A 20,899-nucleotide genomic window follows, 5' to 3' on the forward strand; every position below is an offset into this window, starting at 1 on the left:
AGGAAGCACTAAACATGGAAAGGAACAACTGGCACCAGCCACTGCAAAAACATGCCAAATTGTAAAGACCGTCGATGCTAGGAAGAAACTGCATCAACTAACGAGCAAAACAACCAGCTAACATCATAATGACAGGATCAAATTTCACACATAATATTAACCTTAAATGTAAATGGGCTAAATGCCCCAATTAAAAGACACAGACTGGCAAATTGGATAAAGAGTCAAGACCCATCAGTGTGCTACATTCAGGAGACACATCTCACGTGCAGAGACACACATAGGCTCAAAATAAAGGGATGGAGGAAGAACTACCAAGCAAATGGAAAAAAAAAAGCAGGGGTTGCAATCCTAGTCTCTGATAAAACAGACTTTAAACCAACAAAAATCAAAAGAGACAAAGAAGGCCATTACATAATGGTAAATAAAGGGATCAATTCAACAAGAAGAGCTAACTATCCTAAATACATATGCACCCAATACAGGAGCACCCAGATTCAGAAAGCAAGTCCTTAGAGACCTACAAAGAGACTTAGACTCCCACACAATAATAATGGGAGACTTTAACACCCCACTGTCAACATTAGACAGATCAATGAGACAGAAAGTTAACAAGCATATCGAGGAATTGAACTCAACTCTGCAACAAGCAGACCTGACAGACATCTACAAACTCTCCATCCCAAATCAACAGAATATACATTCTTCTCAGCACCACATCGCACTTATTCCAAAATTGACCACATAGTTGGAAGTAAAGCACTCCTCAGCAAATGTAAAAGAATAGAAATTGTAACAAACTGTCTCTCAGACCACAGTGCAATCAAACTAGAACTCGGGATTAAGAAACTCACTAAAAACCGCTCAACTACATGGAAACTGAACAACCTGCTCCTGAATGACTACTGGGTACATAATGAAATGAAGGCAGAAATAAAGATGCTCTTCAAAACCAATGAGAACAAAGACACAACGTACCAGAACCTCTGAAACACATTTAAAGCAGTGTGTAGAGGGAAATTTATAGCACTAAATGCCCACATCAGAAAGCAGGAAAGATTTAAAATTGACACTCTAACATCACAATGAAAAGAACTAGAGAAGCAAGAGCAAACACATTCAAAAGTTAGCAGAAGACAAGAAATAACTAAGATCAGAGCAGAACTGAGGAGATAGAGACACAAAAAACCCTTCAGAAATCAATGAATCCAGAAACTGATTTTTTGAAAAGATTAACAAAATTGATAGACCGCTAGCAAGACTAATAAAGAAGAATGAAATAGATGCAATAAAAAATGATAAAGGGGATATCACCACTGATCCCACAGAATTACAAACTACCATCAGAGAATACTATTAACACCTCTACACAAATAAACTAGAAAATCTAGAAGAAATGGATAAATTCCTGGACACATACACCCTCCCAAGAGTAAACCAGGAAGAAGTTGAATCCCTGAATAGACCAATAACAGGTTCTGAAATTGAGGCAATAATTAACAGCCTACCAACCGAAAACAAAAAAAAGGAAGAAGTTGAATCCCTGAATAGACCAATAAATAACAGGTTCTGAAATTGAGGCAATAATTAATAGCTTACCAACCAGGACCAGAAAGATTCACAGCCAAATTCTACCAGAGGTACAAACAGCAGCTGGTACCATTCCTTCTGAAACTATTCCAATCAATAGAAAAAGAGGGAATCTGCCCTAACTCATTTTATGAGGCCAGCATCGTCCTGATACCAAAGCCTGGCAGAGACACAACAAAAAAAGAGAATTTTAGACCAATATCCCTGATGAACATCAACGCAAAAATCCTTTATAAAATACTGGCAAACTGAATCCAGCAGCACATCAAAAAGCTTATCCACCATGATGAAGCTAGCTTCCTCCCTGGGATGCAAGGCTGGTTCAACATATGAAAATCAATAAACATAACCCAGCATATAAACAGAACCAAAGACAAAAACCATGTGATTATCTCAATAGATGTAGAAAAGGCCATCGACAAAATTCAGCAGCTCTTCATGCTAAAAACTCTCAATAAACTAGGTATTGATAGGATGTATCTCAAAATAACAAGAGCTATTTATGACAAACCCACAGCCAATATCATAATGAATGGGCAAAAACTGGAAGCATTCCCTTTGAAAACTGGCACAAGACAGGGATGCCCTCTCTCACCACTCCTATTCAACATAGTGTTGGAAATTATGGCCAGGGCAATCAGGCAGGAGAAAGAAATAAAGGGTATTCAATTAGGAAAAGAGGAAGTCAAATTGTCCCTGTTTGCAGATGATATGATTGTATATTTAGAAAACCTCATCATCTCAGCCCAAAATCTCCTTAAGCTGATACGCAACTTCAGCAAAGTCTCAGGATACAAAATCAATGTGCAAAAATCACAAGCATTACTATACACGAATAACAAACAGAGCCAAATCATGAGTGAACTCCCATTCACAATTGCTTCAAAGAGAATAAAATACCTAGGAATCCAACTTACAAGGGATGTGAAGGACCTCTTCAAGGAGAACTACAAACCACTGCTCAACAAAATAAAAGAGGACACAGACAAATGGAAGAACATTCCATGCTCATAGATAGGAAGAATAAATATCATGAAAATGGCCATACTGCCCAATGTAATTTATAGATTCAGTGCCATCCCCATCAAGCTACCAATGACTTTCTTCACAGAATTGGAAAAAACTACTTTAAAGGTCATATAGAACCAAAAAAGAGCCCACATTGCCAAGACAATCCTAAGCCAAAAGAGCAAAGCTGGAGGCATCATGCTACCTGACTTCAAACTATACTACAAGGCTACAGTAACCAAAACAGCATGGTATTGCTACCAAAACAGAGATATAGACCAATGGAACAGGACAGAGCCCTCAGAAATAATACCACACATCTACAACGATCTGATCTCTGATAAACCTGACAAAAACAAGAAATGGGGAAAGGATTCCCTATTTAATAAATTGTGCTGGGAAAACTGGCTAGCCATATGTAGAAAGCTGAAACTGGATCCCTTCCTTACACTTTACACAAAAATTAATTCAAGATGGATTAAAGACTTAAATGTTAGACCTAAAACCATAAAAACCCTTGAAGAAAACCTAGGCAATACCATTCAGGACATAGGCATGGTCAAGGACTTCATGACTAAAACACCAAAAGCAATGGCAACAAAAGCCAAAATTGACAAATGGGATCTCATTAAACTAAAGAGCTTCTGCACAGCAAAAGAAACTACCATCAGAGTGAACAGGCAACCTACAGAATGGGAGAAAATTTTTGCAATCTACCCATCTGACAAAGGGCTAATATCCAGGGTCTACAAAGAACTTAAACAAATTTACAAGAAAAAAAACAACCCCATCAACAAGTGGGCGAAGGACATGAACAGACACTTCTCAAAAGAAGACATCTATGCAGCCGACACATGAAAAAATGCTCATCATCACTGATCATCAGAGAAATGCAAGTCAAAACCACAATGAGATACCATCTCACACCAGTTAGAATGGTGATCATTAAAAAGTCAGGAAAACAACAGGTGCTAGAGAGGATGTGGAGAAATAGGAACACTTTTACACTGTTGGTGGGACTGTAAACTAGTTCAACCATTGTGGAAGTCAGTGTGGTGATTCCTCAAGGATCTAGAACTAGAAATACCATTTGACCCAGCCATCCCATTACTGGGTATATACTCAGAGGATTATAAATCATGCTGCTATAAAGACACATGCACACATATGTTTATTGTGGCACTATTCACAATAGCAAAGACTTGGAACTAACCCAAATGTCCATCAGTGATAGACTGGATTAAGAAAATGTGGCATATATACACCATGGAATTCTATGCAGCCATAAAAAAGGATGAGTTCACGTCCTTTGTAGAGACATGGATGAAGCTGGAAACCATCATTCTCAGCAAACTATCACAAGGACAGAAAACGAAAGACCACATCTTCTCACTCATATGTGAGAATTGAACAACGAGAACACTTGGACACAGGGTGGGGAACATCACACACCGGGGTCTGTCGTGGGGGTGGTGGGAGGGGGAGCGATAGCATTAGGAGATACACCTAATGTAAATGATGAGTTAATGGGTGCAGCACACCAACATGGCACATGTACACATATGTAACAAACCTGCACGTTGTGCACATGTACCCTAGAACTTAAAGTATAATAATAATAATAATAAAGAAAAGAAAAGAAAGAAGGAAGGAAGGAAGGAAAAAGAAAGAAGAGAGAGAGAAGGAAGGAAGGAAAGAGAGAAAGAAAAGAAGGAAAGAAAGAAAGAAAAGAAAGAAAATAAAAAAGGAAGGAAGGAAGGAAGGGAAATAAAGAAGAAAAGAAAAAGAGAGAGAGAAGGAAGGAAGGAAAGAAAGAGAGAAAGAAAGAAAGAAAGAAGAAAGAAAGAAAAGGAAAAGAAAAAGAAAAAAGAAAAAAGAAAGGAAGGAAAGGAAGGAAGGAAGGAAGGAAAGAAAATGAAAGAAAGAAAACGAAAGAAAGAAAAGAAGAGAAAAGAAAGCAAGCCTTTAAACAAAAAATAATCAGCAGACCCACCACTATAGAAAATACCGAAGAGATTTCTTCAAGGAAAAAGAAAATTATCCCAGAAAGACAAATGCGAATGTAGGAAGGGAGCAATATGAGAATAAAAAGATCTTACTCTACAAATTCGCAAAAGGGAAAGATCAGTTATTCTTTGGCCATAGACTCAAGCCCTAAACAAGTAATCACAAAATCAATTTTAAACTTTTTCTTGAGCATTTATTTTGATTGTATAAATATTATCTTATCCTATGTATTAATTTTAGAAGAATTATATTATGAAAATGTATTATAATACATATATAATTTTCTTCCTATAGAACCTATGTCTTTTAAACAACTAAATGTATTCTAGCCAGGCATAGTGGCATGCACCTGTAGTCCCAGCTACTCGGGAGGCTGAGGCAGGAGGATTGTTTGAACCCAGGAGTTCAAGGCCAGCCAGCCTGGACATTATAGGTAAGTCCTTCCTTTAAAAAATGTATTCTTGAGGTGACAAAAACTAATGGCTTGGAAATATTTTTCCCATTCTCATTTTTAGGTCCTTTATTGCTTAAGTAGAGAAAAACAATTTACTTTTATTTATTTAATTCTGATTCAGTCTCCTCACCAAACTGTCTTACTGATTTTAATCTTTTTTCCTATAGTTCCAGATTTTCTAAGTATATAACTATAATATCAGCACAAAGAAATATTTTATCTTTTCTTTTCCAATATTCATATCTGTTATTTTACTTTATTCTATTATTTCATTTTCTAGAACCACCAAAAAAAAAAAATATTGATATCAAGCATCCTCATCTATTTTGTTAGGTTAATTATAAAGTTTTAGTGTTTTTCCATTCATGGTATTACTATTGGTTTTTTATTTGTTTTAGTATTATATTTATGCAGTTTTTTCTAGGGATATTTAATTTAGACTTTTTCTTGAGAATAACTGCTATATTTTAAAAATACAATTGCAGCATCTCTTTTATGATCATACAGTTTTTTCTCTTAATATTTTTATGAAATGTATTATGCTGGTCAGTTTCCTAATGTTGAATTGCTCATGCATTCCTGGAATATATTCTACTTGGTTAAAATGTTTTGCTTTTAATCTTTGCTAAGCTATAATAATAATTATTATTTTATTTAGAATGTTTACACCTACTGTCATAAATAACAGAAAATTGATGGGTTTATTTGTACTATATTTATTGTGTTTTGACATTATGGTTTTCTGGGTTCATAAACAATTTGGAGGATTTTCCATATTGTTCTAAGGCTTCGAATTATTTAAGAATCTTAAAATTATATGTTCTTTAAAGTTTAAATAAAACTTAACTATGAAGCTATAAATAAAAAAGAAAATCGGCCTGGCGTGGTGGCTCACGCCTATAATCCCAGCACTTTGGGAGGCCAAGGTGGGTGAATGACTCGAGCCCAAGAGTTTGAGACCAGCCTGGACAATATGATGAAATCCAGTCTCTACAAAATTTAGCCAGGAGTCACAGCATGCATCTGTAGTCCCAGCTACCTGAGAGGCTGAGGTGGGAGGATCACTTGAGCATGGGAGTTTGAGGCTGCTGTGAGCCATGATCATACGACTACACTCAGGCCTCAGCAACAGAGTAAGACTCTGTCTCAAAAAAAGAAAAAGAAAAGAAAAGAAAAAAGAGAAAATCAGCCCATATTTCCTCACTTCAGAATGTCAGCCAGTTAGCAACAATCCTATTCTGGTTACCACATGCCTGAAAGTCAATCAAGTAACAGCCTCACTCCAAATACAAGGTATCCATGGCTGAAAGTAAAACGATCTCTAAATACTCTTCTTTCTTGAAGTTTTTCAGTCTTGGAATTCCATGCTTCCGTGTGATTATCTCTTGCTTTGTTCAGAGAGGTTGTACATGGTATTACAGCTCTCCCCTCCTTAACAAGCAAAAATTCAGCTTTTTTATGGTTATTGTATTTGAATACTTGTATCTTTCTTAGACAAATTGAAAATATGAATATGTGGATAAATCTAAATGAATATTGACTATATGAAATAAGAATAATAATGTCTTGTGAGATTTAAGTATGTAAAAAGAACTGAAACACAAAAATAGCATGAAGTATGGGGAAGCTAAACTAAAACAAATTTCGAAATATTTGGAAAGTAAATACTACATCTTCTAAATAATCCTGAGTCAAAAGACAAACCACAATGGAAATTTAAAACTGTCTTGCCTTTCTGCCCCTGGACGCCGCCGAAGAAGCATCGTTAAAGTCTCTCTTCTCCCAGCCATCTTGTCTAAGTCAGAGGCTCCTAAAGAGCCCGAACAGCTGAGGAAGCTCTTCATTGGACGGTTGAGCTTTGAAACAAGTGATGAGAGCCTGAGGAGCCATTCTGAGCAATGAGGAACACTCATGGACTGTGTGGTAATGAGATCCAAATACCAAGCGCTCCAGGGGCTTTGGGTTTGTCTCATATGCCACTGTGGAGAAGGCGGATGCAGCCATGAATGCAAGGCCACAAAAGATGGATGGAAGAGTTGTGGAACCAAAGAGAGCTGTCTCAAAAGAAGATTCTCAAAGACCAGGTGCCCACTTAACTGTGAAAAAGATATTTGTTGGCGGCATTAAAGAAGACACTGAAGAACATCACCTAAGAGATTATTTTGAACAGTATGGAAAAATTGAAGTGATTGAAATCATGACTGAGGCAGTGGCAAGAAAAGGGGCTTTGCCTTTGTAATCTTTGACAACCATAACTCCATGGATAAAACTGTCATTCAGAAATAGCATACTGTGAATGGCCACAATTGTGAAGTTAGGAAAGCCCTGTCAAACCAAGAGATGGCTAGGGCTTCATCCAGCCAAAGAGGTCGAAGTGGTTCTGGAAACTTTGGTGGTGGTCATGGAGGTGGTTTCAGTGGGAATGACAACTTTGGTCATGGAGGAAACTTCAGTGGTCGTGATGGCTTTGGTGGCAGCTGTGGTGGTAATGGATATGGTGGCAGTGGGGATGGCTATAATGGGTTTGGTAATGATGGTGGTTATGGAGGAGGTGGCCCTGGTTACTCTAGAGGAAGCAGAGGCTATAGAAGTGTTGGACAGGGTTATGGAAGCCAGGGCAATGGCTATGGTGGGAGTGGCAGCTATAACAACGGAGGCGGAGGCAGCTTTGGTGGTGGTAGTGGAAGCAATTTTGGAGGTAGTAGAAGCTACAATGATTTTGGCAATTATAACAATCAGTCTTCAAATTTTGGACCCACAAAGGGAGGAACCTTTGGAGGCAGAAGTTCTGGCCCCCATGGTGGTGGAGGCCAATACTTTGTCAAACCACAAAACCAAGGTGGCTATGGCGGTTCCAGTAGCAGCAGTAGCTATGGCAGTGGCAGATTTTAATTAGGAAACAAAGCTTAGCAGGAGAGGAGATCCATAGAAGTGACAGGGAAGCTACAGGTTACAACAGATTTGTGAACTCAGCCAAGCACAGTGGTAGCAGGGCCTAGGTGCTACAAAGAAGACATGTTTTAGACAAATACTGATGAGTATGGGCAAAAAACTTGACTGTATTTGTGACTAACTCTATAACAGGTTATTTTAGTTTGTGTCCTGTGGAAAGTGTAAAGCATTCCAACAAAGGGTTTTAATGTAGTTTTTTTTTTTTTTGCACCCATGCTGTTGATTGCTAAATGTAATAGTCTGATCATGATGCTGAATAAATGTCTTTAAAAACAAAACAAAACAAAAAAAAACTATGTCTTAAACTAAATAATAAAAATTATGCAAAACATGGGATGCAGCCAAAGCTGGCTTCTTATGACTCAATTCTATTGGGTTTCCTCCTACCTCTATTGTTCTACTATCTCTCGTTACCCTTTAAAATGTTGGGGATCCATTCTTAGTCCTTAGTTATTCCCATTTTGTATTTTTCCCCCAAGGTGATCTCATCAAAAAGTCTTGGCTTTAACTAACACATATACTAGTATCTTCCAAAAAATGGTTTTTTTAATTTTTTTTTTTTTTTTTGAGACGGAGTCTTGCTCTGTCGACCAGGCTGGAGTACAGTGGCACGATCTTGGCTCACTGCAAGCTCTGCGTCCCGGGTTCACGCCATTCTCCTGCCTCAGTCTCCCGAGTAGCTGGGACTACAGGCGCCCACCACCACGCCCGGCTAATTTTTTTTTTGTATTTTTAGTAGAGACAGAGTTTCACGGTGTTAGCCAGGATGGTCTTGATCTCCTGACCTCGTGATCTGCCCACCTCGGCCTCTCAAAGTGCTGGGATTACAGGCATGAGCGACCACGCCCAGCCTCTTTTTTTTTTTATTTTTATTTTTTTTTGAAACAGAGTTTCGCTCTCTCCCCTAGGCTGGGGTGCAAGGGTGCAATCACTGCAACCTCCGCCTCCCAGGTTCAAGCGATTCTCCCACCCCAGCCTCCTGAATAGTGGGGATTACAGGCATGTACCACCATGACTGGCTACTTTTTTTTTTTTTTTTTGAGACGGAGTCTCACTCTGTTGCCCAGGCTGGAGTGCAGTGGCACAATCTCTGCTCACTGCACGCTCTGCCTCCTGGGTTCACGCCATTCTCCTGCCTCAGCATCCAGAGTAGCTGGGACTACAGGCGCCCGCCACCAGGCCTGGCTAATATTTTTGTATTTTTGGTAGAGATGGGGTTTCACCGTGTTAGCCAGGATGGTCTCAAACTACTGACCTCAGGTGACCCACCTGCCTCGGCCTCCCAAAGTGCTAGGATTACAGGTTTGAGCCACCGTGCCTGGTGTCTTCCAAAATTTCATCCAAGATTTTTCTCTCACATTCCTGACATGCCTGTTGAACAAGTCCACTTAATTGTGCCATAGCTACTTGAAAGTCAGTATGTTTAATACTAAATACATAATCTCCCTTCCCCATACTTTTCCTTCTCCTGTATTCTCTAATCTTAATAAATTGGATGACTCATTTACAGTCCAATCAGGAACACAGCCATCCCACAATACTCTCTCTCACACACATAATTGTGTAGCCTACTTTTTTAAAATCTCTCTTATTTTTCTTTCCTCTTCTCCATTCCCATGTCTTAGGATAGGTCCTTAGCATTTCTCAACTTATTCCTGTAGTAGATTCCTGTATTAGTCCATTTTCATGCTGCTGATAAAGACATACCCGAGACTGGGCAATTCACAGAAGAAGTTTAATGGACTTACAGTTCCACGTGGCTGCAGAGACCTCACAATCATGGCAGAAGGTGAAAGGCACATCTCACATGGAAGTAGACAAGAGAAGAAAGTTTGTGTAGGGAAACACCCCATTATAAAACCATCAGATCTCATGAGACTTATTCCCTACCATGAGAACAGCATGGGAAAGACCTGCCCCCATGATTCAATTACCTCCCACTGCGTCCCTCCCACAACACATGGGAATTCAAGATGAGATCTGGGTGGGGACACAGCAAAACCATATCATTCTGTCCCTGGCCCCTCCCACATCTCCACATTTCAAAACCAACCATGCCTTCCCAACAGTCTCCCCAAAGTCTTAATTCATTTCAGCATTAACTTAAAAGTCCACATTCCAAAGTCTCATCTGAAACAAGACCAGTCCCTTCTGCCTATGAGCCTGTAAAATCAAAAGCAAGTTAGTCACTTCCTAGATACAAAGGGGGTACAGGCATTGGGTAAATACAGGCATTCTAAATGGGAGAAATTGGCCAAAACAAAGGGCCTACAAGCCCCAAGCAAGTCCAAAATCTAGGAGGAGAGTCAATCTTTTTTTTTTTGAGACAGAGATTTGCTCTTCTTGCCCAGGCTAGAGTGCAATGGTGCGATCTTGGCTCGCTGCAACCTCTGCCTCCCAGGTTCAAGTGACTCTCCTGCCTCAGCCTCCTGAGTAGCTGAAATTACAGGTGCATGCCACCATGTCAGGCTAATTTTATATTTTTAGTAGAGATAGAGTTTCACCATGTTGGCCAGGCTGGTCTCAAACTCCTGACCTCAGGTGATCCGCCTGCCTCGGCCTCCCAAAGTGCTGGGATTACAGGCATGAGCCACTGCGCCTGGACAGCAGTCAAATCTTAAAGGTCCAAAATGATCTTCTTTGACTCCATGTGTCACATCCAGGTCACGCTGATGCAAGAGATGGGCTCCCACAGTCTTGGGCAGCTCCAACCCTGTGGTTTTGTGGGGTTCAGCCTCCCAGCTGCTTTCATGGGCTGGCAATGAGTGTCTGTGGCTTTTCCAGGTGCATGGTAAAAACTGTTGGTGGATCTACCATTCTGGGGTCTGGAGGACAGTAGCCCTCTTCTCATAACTCCACTAGGCTCTGCCCCAGTAGAGACTCTGTGTGGGGTCTCTGACCCCATATTTCCCTTCTGCACTTCCCTAGCAGAGGTTTTCCATGAGGGCCCTGCCCCTGCAGCAAACTTCTGCCTGGGCATCCAGGTGTTTCCATACATCCTCTGAAATCTGGGTGGAGGTTCCCAAACCCCAGTTCTTGACTTCTGTACACTCACAGGTTCAATACCACATGGAAACTGCCAAGGCTTGAGGCTTGCACCCTCTGAAGCCACAGCCTGAGCTCTATGTTGGCCCCTTTCAGCCACAGCTAGAGCAGCTGGGACACAGGGCACCAAATCCCTAGGCTACACACAGCATGGGGACCCTGGGCCCAGCCCACAAAACCATTTTTACCTCCTAGGCCTCCAGGCTTATGATGTGAAGGGCTGCCAAGAAGACCTCTAACATGCCCTGAAGACATTTTCCCCATAGTCTCGGCAATTAACAGTTGGCTCCCCATTACCTAAGTAAATTTCTGCAGCCAATTTGAATTTCTCCTCAGAAAATGGGATTTTCTTTTCTATCGCATTGTCAGGCTGCAAATTTTACAAACTTTTATGCTGTTTCCCTTTTAAAACTGAATGCCTTTAACAGCACCCAAGTCACCTCTTGAATGCTTTGCTGCTTAGAATTTTATTCTGCCAGATACCCTAAATCATCTCTCTCAAGTTCAAAGTTCCACAAATCTCTAGGACGGGGCAAAATGCTGCCAGTCCCTTTGCTAAAATATAACAAGAGTCACCTTTGCTCCAGTTCCCAAGAAGTTCCTCATCTCCATCTGAGACCACCTCAGCCTGGATTTCATTGTCCACATCATTATTAGCATCTTGTTCAAAGCCATTCAACAAGTCTCTAGGGAGTTTCAAACTTTCCCACATTTTCCTGTCTTCTTCTAAGCCCTCCAAACCATCTCAACCTCTGCCTGTTACCCAGTTCCAAAGTCGCTTCCACATTTTCAGGTATCTTTTCAGCAGCACCCTACTCTACTGGTACCACTTTACTGTATTAGTCCATTTTCATTCTGCTGATAAAGACGTACTCAAGACTGAATAATTTATATGGGAAAAGGGTTTTATTGGACTTATAGTTCCATGCGGCTGGGGAAGCCTCATAATCATGGTGGAAGGCAAGGAGGAGCAAGTCACATCTTAAGTGTATGGCAGCAGGCAAAGAGAGAGCTTGTGCAGGGAAACTACCTTATAAAGCCATCAGATCTTGTGAGACTTATTCACTGTCATGAGAACAGCATGGGAAAGACCTGCCACCATGATTCAATTATCTCCCACCGGGTCCCTCCCACAACATGTGGAAATTCAAGATGCAATTTGGGTGGGGACACAGCCAAGCCATATCAGTGAAAATTAATAGAGAATAGAAAAACAATATAGAAAATCAAGAAAACCAAAAGTTGGTTCTTTGAAAAGATCCACAAAATTGATAAACCTTTAGCTAGTTTGACCAAGAAAAAATTAAGACTCAAATTATTAGAATCAGAAACTTAAAAGTTTTAGGGCATTACTACCAACTGTGGAGAAATAAAAAGGATTATAAAGTGGACTTTTTTTTGAAATATACAGACAACCAAAACAAACCAAGAAAAAAGAGACAATATAAATAGACCTCTTAAAGAGCAGGTTAAGTCAGTAATCAAAAACATACCTATGAAGCTAAGCCCAGGCCCAGATGGCTTTACCAATAAATATTATCAAGCATTCAAAAAGAATTAGCACCAGTTCTTTACAAACTCTTCCAAAGTAACAGAAAAGGAGGAAAATCTTCCCAGCCCATTTCATCAGTCAGTATTATACTGACACCAAAACCAAATAAAGATATCACAAGAAAGAAAAGCTACAGATAAATATATCTTATAACTATAGATGCTAACTCCTCAACCAAATACCTGCAAACCAAACCTAGAAACATATAAAAAGAATTATATACCATGATCAAGTAGGTTATGTTTTCTTGAGACAGTGTCTCTCTCTGTCACCCAGGCTGGAGTAAAGTGGTGTGACCATACCTCACTGCAGCCCCTAACTCCTGGGCTCAAGGCCTCCTCCTGCCTCAGCCTTCTGAGTAGCTATGTAGCTATGTGTACAGGATCTCACTATGTTGCCCAGGCTGGTCTCAAATTCCTGGCTTCAAGTAATCCTCCTGCCTTGGCCTCCCAAAGCATTGAGATTACAGGCATGGTCCATCACTCCCAGCCCCAAGTAGGATTTATCCTAGGCAAGGAAGATTGGATTAATATCCAAAAATCAATGTAATATATCCTATTGATAGACTAAAAGACAAAAGCCACACAATTATCTCAATGAATACAGAGAAAGCATTTTTTAAAAAATCCCACACATTTTCATGTAAAAGAATTCAATAGGAATAGAACAGAATTTCCTAAACCTGATAAAAAGCATCTATGAAAAACCCACAGCTAACATCACACTTAATGGGGAAAGACTCATGCTTTCCCCCTAAGGACAAGAATAAGACAAGAATATCTACTCCCACCATTTCTGTTCAACATTGTACTGGAGGTTCTTGCCAGGGCTATTAGGCCAGAAAAATAAATACAAGAATCCAGGCCACCATGGCTCACGCCTGTAATCCCAGCACTTTGGGAGGCTGAGATGGGTGGATCACAAGGTCAGGAGTTCGAGACCAGCCTGGCCAACATGGTGAAACCCCATTTCTACTAAAAATACAAAAATTAGCCTGGCATGTGGTGGATGCCCGTAATCCCAGCTACTGGGGAGGCTGGGGCAGGAGAATTGCCTGAACCCAGGCAGCAGAGGTTGCAGTGAGCTGAGATCACGCCACCGCACTCTAGCCTGGGCAATAGAGCAACACTCTGTCTCAAAAAAAAGAATCCAGATTGGCAAGAAACTAGTAAAACCCTCTCTTCACTATAACATGATCTCATAAACAGAAAATCCTAAGTCGTCCACAAAAAACCAGAAACTATTAGAACTAATAAATGAGTTCAGCAACATGGCAGGATATAAGATCAATATACAAAATCAATTCTATTTCTATACACTTTTAAGTGAAAAATCTGAAAACAGAACTGAGAAAAAATTTTCATTCACATCATCTAGAAGAATAACATATTTAAAAAAATATTTAACAAAAGAAATATAAAACTCCTCAGAAAACTATAAAACATTGTTAAGAGAAATTGAAAAATATCTAAATAATTGAAAAAAAATCCATGTTTATGGATTGGAAGACTTAACATTGTTAAGATGGCAATACTCCCCAAACAAATCTACAGATGCAACATAATCCCCATCAAAAGCTGATTTCGTCATAGAAATTGACAAGCTGATTATAAAATTCATATAGAATTTCAAGAGATGCAGAATAGCCAAAACAATCACGAAAAAGAATAAAGTAGGAGGACTCACACTTCTCGATTTTGAAACTTACTATAAAGCAAGAGTAATCAAGACAATGTGGCACAAGGACATACACATGAGTAGAATAGGCTTAAGACCCAGATATCTCTGGTTAACTGATTTTTGACAAGGATGCAAGACTATCAAATGGAGGAAGAATGTTATTTTCAATAAATGGTGCTAGGACAACTGAATATCCACATGCAAAAGAATGAAATTAGAGCCTTACCTCACACACTATATAAAAATTAACCCAAGGCCAGGTGCAGTGCATTATGCCTCTAATTCCAGCACTTTGGGGGGCTGAAGTGGGATGATCGCTTGAACCCAGAAGTTTGAGACCAGCCTGTGCAACACGGTGAGATCCTGTCTCTACAAAAAATAAAAAAATTAGTCGACAGTGGTGGCACACACCTGTAGTCCTAGCTACTCAGAAGTTGAGGTGGGAGGATTGCTTGAATCCAGGAGGCTGAGACTGCAATGAGACAAGATAGTGCCACTGCACTCCACCCTACATGACAAAGCACGACTCTGTCTCAAAAAAAAAAAAAAAAAAAGGGTTGGAGCCAAGATGGCCGAATAGGAACAGCTCCGGTCTCCAGCTCCCAGCCCCAGCGACACAGAAGACTGGTGATTTCTGCATTTCTGCTTGAGGTACCGGTTTCATCTCACTAGGGAGTGCCTAACAGTGGGTGCAGGACAGTCGGTGAAGCGCACTGTGCGCGAGCCAAAGCAGGGCGAGGCATTGCCTCACTCGGGAAGCGCAAGGGGTCAGGGAGTTCCCTTTCCTAGTCAAAGAAAGGGGAAACAGACGGCACCTGGAATATCGGGTCAGTCCCACCCCAATACTGCGCTTTTCCAACGGGCCTGGAAAACGGCACACTAGGAGATTGTGTCCCGCACCTGGCTCAGAGGGTCCTGTGCCCACGGAGTCTCGCTGATTGCCAGCACAGCAGTCTGAGATCAAGCTGCAAGGCGGCAGCGAGGCTGGGGGAGGGGCGCCCGCCATTACCCAGGCTTGCTTAGGTAAACAAAGCAGCCAGGAAGCTCGAACTGGGTGGAGCCCACCACAGCTCAAGGAGGCCTGCCTGCCTCTGTAGGCTCCACCTCTGGGGGCAGGGCACAGACAAACAAAACTCAGCAAGAACCTCCACAGACTTAAAGGTCCCTGTCTGACTGACAGCTTTGAAGAGAGTAGTGGTTCTCCCAGCACGCAGCTGGAGATCTCAGAACGGACAGACTGCCTCCTAAACTGGGTCCCTCACCCCTGAGCAGCCTAACTGGGAGGCACCCCCCCAGTAGGGACAGACTGACACCTCATTCAACCGGGTACCCCTCTGAGACAAAACTTTCAGACGAACTATCAGACAGCTGAATTTGTGGTCTCACGAAAATCCGCTGTTCTGCAGCCACCGCTGCTGACACCCAGCCAAACAGGGTCTGGAGTGGACCTCTAGTAAACTCCAACAGACCTGCAGCTGAGGGTCCTGTCTGGTAGAAGGAAAACTAACAAACAGAAAGGACATCCACACCAAAAACTCATCTGTACATCACCATCATCAAAGACAAAAAGTAGATAAAACCACAAAGATGGGGAAAAAACAGAGCAGAAAAACTGGAAACTCTAAAAAACAGAGCACCTCTCCTCCTCCAAAGGAACGCAGTTCCTCACCAGCAACGGAACAAAGCTGGATGGAGGATGACTTTGATGAGTTGAGAGAAGAAGGCTTCAGACGATCAAACTACTCTGAGCTACGAGAGGAAATTCAAAACAATAGCAAAGAAGTTAAAAACTTTGAAAAAATATTAGAAGAATGGATAACTAGAATAACCAATGGAGAGAAGGGCTTAAAGGAGCTGATGGAGCTGAAAGCCAAGTTTCGAGAACTACGCGAAGATTGCAGAAGCCTCAGTAGCAGATGCGATCAACTGGAAGAAAGGGTATCACTGATGGAAGATGAAATGAATGAAATGAAGAGAGAAGGGAAGTTTAGAGAAAAAAGAATAAAAAGAAATGAACAAAGCCTCCAAGAAATTTGGGACTATGTGAAAAGACCAAACCTACGTCTGATTGGTGTACCTGAAAATGATGGGGAGAATGGAACCAAGTTGGAAAACACTCTGCAAGATATTATCCAGGAGAACTTCCCCAATCTAGCAAGGCAGGCCAGCATTCAGATTCAGGAAATACAGAGAACGCCACAAAGATACTCCTCGAGAAGGGCAACTCCAAGACACATAATTGTCAGATTCACCAAAGTTGAAATGAAGGAAAAAATGTTAAGGGCAGCCAGAGAGAAAGGTCGGGTTACCCACAAAGGGAAGCCCATCAGACTAACAGCTGATCTCTCAGCAGAAACTCTACAAGGCAGAAGAGAGTGGGGGCCGATATTCAACATTCTTAAAGAAAAGAATTTTCAACCCAGAATTTGCTATCCCGCCAAACTAAGCTTCATAAGTGAAGGAGAAATAAAATACTTTACAGACAAGCAAACGCTGAGTGATTTTGTCACCACCAGGCCTGCCCTAAAAGAGCTCCTGAAGGAAGCACTAAACATGGAAAGGAACAACCGGTTCCAGCCACTGCAAAAACATGCCAAATTGTAAAGACCATCGAGGCTAGGAAGAAACTATAGCAACTAACGAGCAAAATAACCAACTAACATCATAATGACAGGATCAGATTCACACATAACAATATTAACGTTAAATGTAAATGGGCTAAATGCTCCAATCAAAAGACACAGACTGGCAAACTGGATAAGGAGTCAGGACCCATCAGTGTGCTGTATTCAGGAAACCCATCTCACGTGCAGAGACACACATAGACTCAAAATAAAGGGATGGAGGAAGATCTATCAAGCAAATGGAAAACAAAAAAAGGCAGGGGTTGCAATCCTAGTCTCTGATAAAATAGACTTTAAACCAACAAAGATCAAAAGAGACAAAGAAGGCCATTACATAATGGTAAAGGGATCAATTCAACAAGAAGAGCTAACTATCCTAAATATATATGCACCCAACACAGGAGCACCCAGATTCATAAAGCAAGTCCTCAGTGACCTACAAAGGGACTTAAACTCCCACACAATAATAATGGGAGATTTTAACACCCCACTGTCAGCATTAGACAGATCAACGAGACAGAAAGTTAACAAGGATATCCAGGAATTGAACTCAGCTCTGCACCAAGCAGACCTAATAGACATCTACAGAACTCTCCACCCCAAGTCAACAGAATATACATTTTTTTCAGCACCACACCACACCTATTCCAAAATTGACCACATAGTTGGAAGTAAAGCTCTCCTCAGCAAATGTAAAAGAACAGAAATTATAACAAACTGTCTCTCAGACCACAGTGCAATCAAACTAGAACTCAGGATTAAGAAACTCACTCAAAACCGCTCAACTACATGGAAACTGAACAACCTGCTCCTGAATGACTATTGGGTACATAATGAAATGAAGGCAGAAATAAAGATGTTCTTTGAAACCAACGAGAACAAACACACGACATACCAGAATCTCTGGGACACATTCAAAGCAGTGTGTAGAGGGAAATTTATAGCACTAAATGCCCACAAGAGAAAGCAGGAAAGATCCAAAATTGACACCCTAACATCACAATTAAAAGAACTAGAAAAGCAAGAGCAAACACATTCAAAAGCTAGCAGAAGGCTAGAAATAACTAAAATCAGAGCAGAACTGAAGGAAATAGAGACACAAAAAACCCTTCAAAAAATTAATGAATCCAGGAGCTGGTTTTTTGAAAAGATCAACAAAATTGATGGACCGCTAGCAAGACTAATAAAGAAGAAAAGAGAGAAGAATCAAATAGATGCAATAAAAAACGAAAAAGGGGATATCACCACCGATCCCACAGAAATACAATCTACCATCAGAGAATACTACAAACACCTCTATGCAAATAAACTAGAAAATCTAGAAGAAATGGATAAATTCCTCGACAAATACACCCTCCCAAGACTAAACCAGGAAGAAGTTGAATCTCTGAATAGACCAATAACAGGTTCTGAAATTGTGGCAATAATCAATAGCTTACCAACCAAAAAGAGTCCAGGACCTGATGGATTCACAGCTGAATTCTACCACAGGTACAAGGAGGAACTGGTACCATTCCTTCTGAAACTATTCCAATCGATAGAAAAAGAGGGAATCCTCCCTAACACATTTTATGAAGCCAGCATTGTCCTGATACCAAAACCTGGCAGAGACATAACCAAAAAAGAGAATTTCAGACCAATATCCTTGATGAACATTGATGCAAAAATCCTCCATAAAATACTGGCAAACCGAATCCAGCAGCACATCAAAAAGCTTATCCACCATGATCAAGTGGGCTTCATCCCTGGGATGCAAGGCTGGTTCAACACACGCAAATCAATAAATGTAATCCAGCATATAAACAGAACCAAAGACAAAAACCACATGATTATCTCAATAGATGCAGAAAAGGCCTTTGACAAAATTCAACAACCCTTCATGCTAAAAACTCTCAATAAATTAGGTATTGATGGGACGTATCTCAAAATAATAAGAGCTATCTATGACAAACCCACAGCCAATATCATACTGAATGGGCAAAAACTGGAAGCATTCCCTCTGAAAACTGGCACAAGACAGGGATGCCCTCTCTCACCGCTCCTATTCAACATAGTGCTGGAAGTTCTGGCCAGAGCAATCAGGCAGGAGAAGGAAATAAAGGGTATTCAACTAGGAAAAGAGGAAGTCAAATTGTCCCTGTTTGCAGATGACATGATTGTATATCTAGAAAACCCCATTGTCTCAGCCCAAAATCTCCTTAAGCTGATTAGCAACTTCAGCAAAGTCTCAGGATACAAAATTAATGTACAAAAATCACAAGCATTCTTGTACACCAATAACAGACAAACAGAGACCCAAATCATGAGTGAACTCCCATTCACAATTGCTTCAAAGAGAATAAAATACCTAGGAATCCAACTTACAAGGGATGTGAAGGACCTCTTCAAGGAGAACTACAAACCACTGCTCAATGAAATCAAAGAGGATACAAACAAATGGAAGAACATTCCATGCTCATGGGTTGGAAGAATCAATATCGTGAAAATGGCCATACTGCCCAAGGTAATTTATAGATTCAATGCCATCCCCATCAAGCTACCAATGACTTTCTTCACAGAATTGGAAAAAACTACTTTAAAGTTCATATGGAACCAAAAAAGAGCCCGCATCGCCAAGTCAATCCTAAGCGAAAAGAACAAAGCTGGAGGCATCATGCTACCTGACTTTAAACTATACTACAAGGCTACAGTAACCAAAACAGCGTGGTACTGGTACCACAACAGAGACATAGATCAATGGAACAGAACAGAGCCCTCAGAAATGATGCCGCATAGCTACAACTATCTGATCTTTGACAAACCTGACAAAAACAAGAAATGGGGAAAGGATTCCCTATTTAATAAATGGTGCTGGGAAAACTGGCTAGCCATATGTAGAAAGCTGCAACTGGATCCCTTCCTTACACCTTATACAAAAATTAATTCAAGATGGATTAAAGACTTATATGTTAGACCTAAAACCATTAAAATCCTACAAGAAAACCTAGGCAATACCATTCAGGACATAGGCGTGGGCAAGGACTTCATGTCTAAAACACCAAAAGCAATGGCAACAAAAGCCAAAATCGACAAATGGGATCTCATTAAACTAAAGAGCTTCTGCACAGCAAAAGAAACTACCATCAGAGTGAACAGGCAACCTACAGAATGGGAGAAAATTTTTGCAACCTACTCATCTGACAAAGGGCTAATATCCAGAATCTACAATGAACTCAAACAAATTTACAAGAAAAAAACAAACAACCCCATCAAAAAGTGGGCAGAGGACATGAACAGACACTTCTCAAAAGAAGACATTTATGCAGCCGAAAAACACATGAAGAAATGCTCATCATCACTGGCCATCAGAGAAATGCAAATCAAAACCACAGTGAGATACCATCTCACACCAGTTAGAATGGCCATCATTAAAAAATCAGGAAACAACAGGTGCTGGAGAGGATGTGGAGAAATAGGAACACTTTTACACTGTTGGTGGGACTGTAAACTAGTTCAACCATTGTGGAAGTCAGTGTGGCGATTCCTCAGGGATCTCGAACTAGAAATACCATTTGACCCAGCCATCCCATTACTGGGTATATACCCAAAGGACTATAAATCATGCTGCTATAAAGACACATGCACACGTATGTTTATTGCGGCACTATTCACAATAGCAAAGAGTTGGAACCAACCCAAATGTCCAACAACGATAGACTGGATTAAGAAAATGTGGCACATATACACCATGGAATACTATGCAGCCATAAAAAATGATGAGTTCGTGTCCTTTGTAGGGACATGGATGAAACTGGAAAACATCATTCTCAGTAAACTATCGCAAGGACAAAAAACCAAACACCGCATGTTCTCACTCATAGGTGGGAATTGAACAATGAGAACTCATGGACACAGGAAGGGGAACATCACACTCCGGGGACTGTTGTGGGGTTGGGGGAGTGGGGAGGGACAGCATTAGGAGATACACCTAATGCTAAATGATGAGTT

The 20,899-nt window shown here is 40.7% G+C and overlaps 1 protein-coding gene and 1 pseudogene across 8 annotated transcripts in view; one reads left to right on the forward strand and one right to left on the reverse strand.

Annotated features, from left to right (window-relative positions):
- Positions 1-20,899, reverse strand: part of AXDND1 (axonemal dynein light chain domain containing 1) — a 188,441-nt gene that overhangs the window by 79,979 nt on the left and 87,563 nt on the right. For 7 of the 8 annotated variants that reach the window (XM_058443024.1, XM_058443025.1, XM_058443023.1 and 4 more), the window contains one exon: positions 14,515-14,657. The exons of the other annotated variant lie outside the window; for it this stretch is intronic. In XM_058443024.1, coding sequence (XP_058299007.1) covers positions 14,515-14,657 — 143 coding nt within the window. The remainder of the gene's footprint in view (positions 1-14,514; positions 14,658-20,899) is intronic. 8 annotated transcript variants of the gene reach the window in all.
- LOC116473880 (heterogeneous nuclear ribonucleoprotein A1-like) lies at positions 6,157-7,951 on the forward strand (annotated as a pseudogene).

This window comes from Hylobates moloch, unplaced genomic scaffold (genome assembly GCF_009828535.3).
Source record: "Hylobates moloch isolate HMO894 unplaced genomic scaffold, HMol_V3 SCAFFOLD_8, whole genome shotgun sequence".
Lineage (NCBI taxonomy): Eukaryota > Metazoa > Chordata > Mammalia > Primates > Hylobatidae > Hylobates > Hylobates moloch.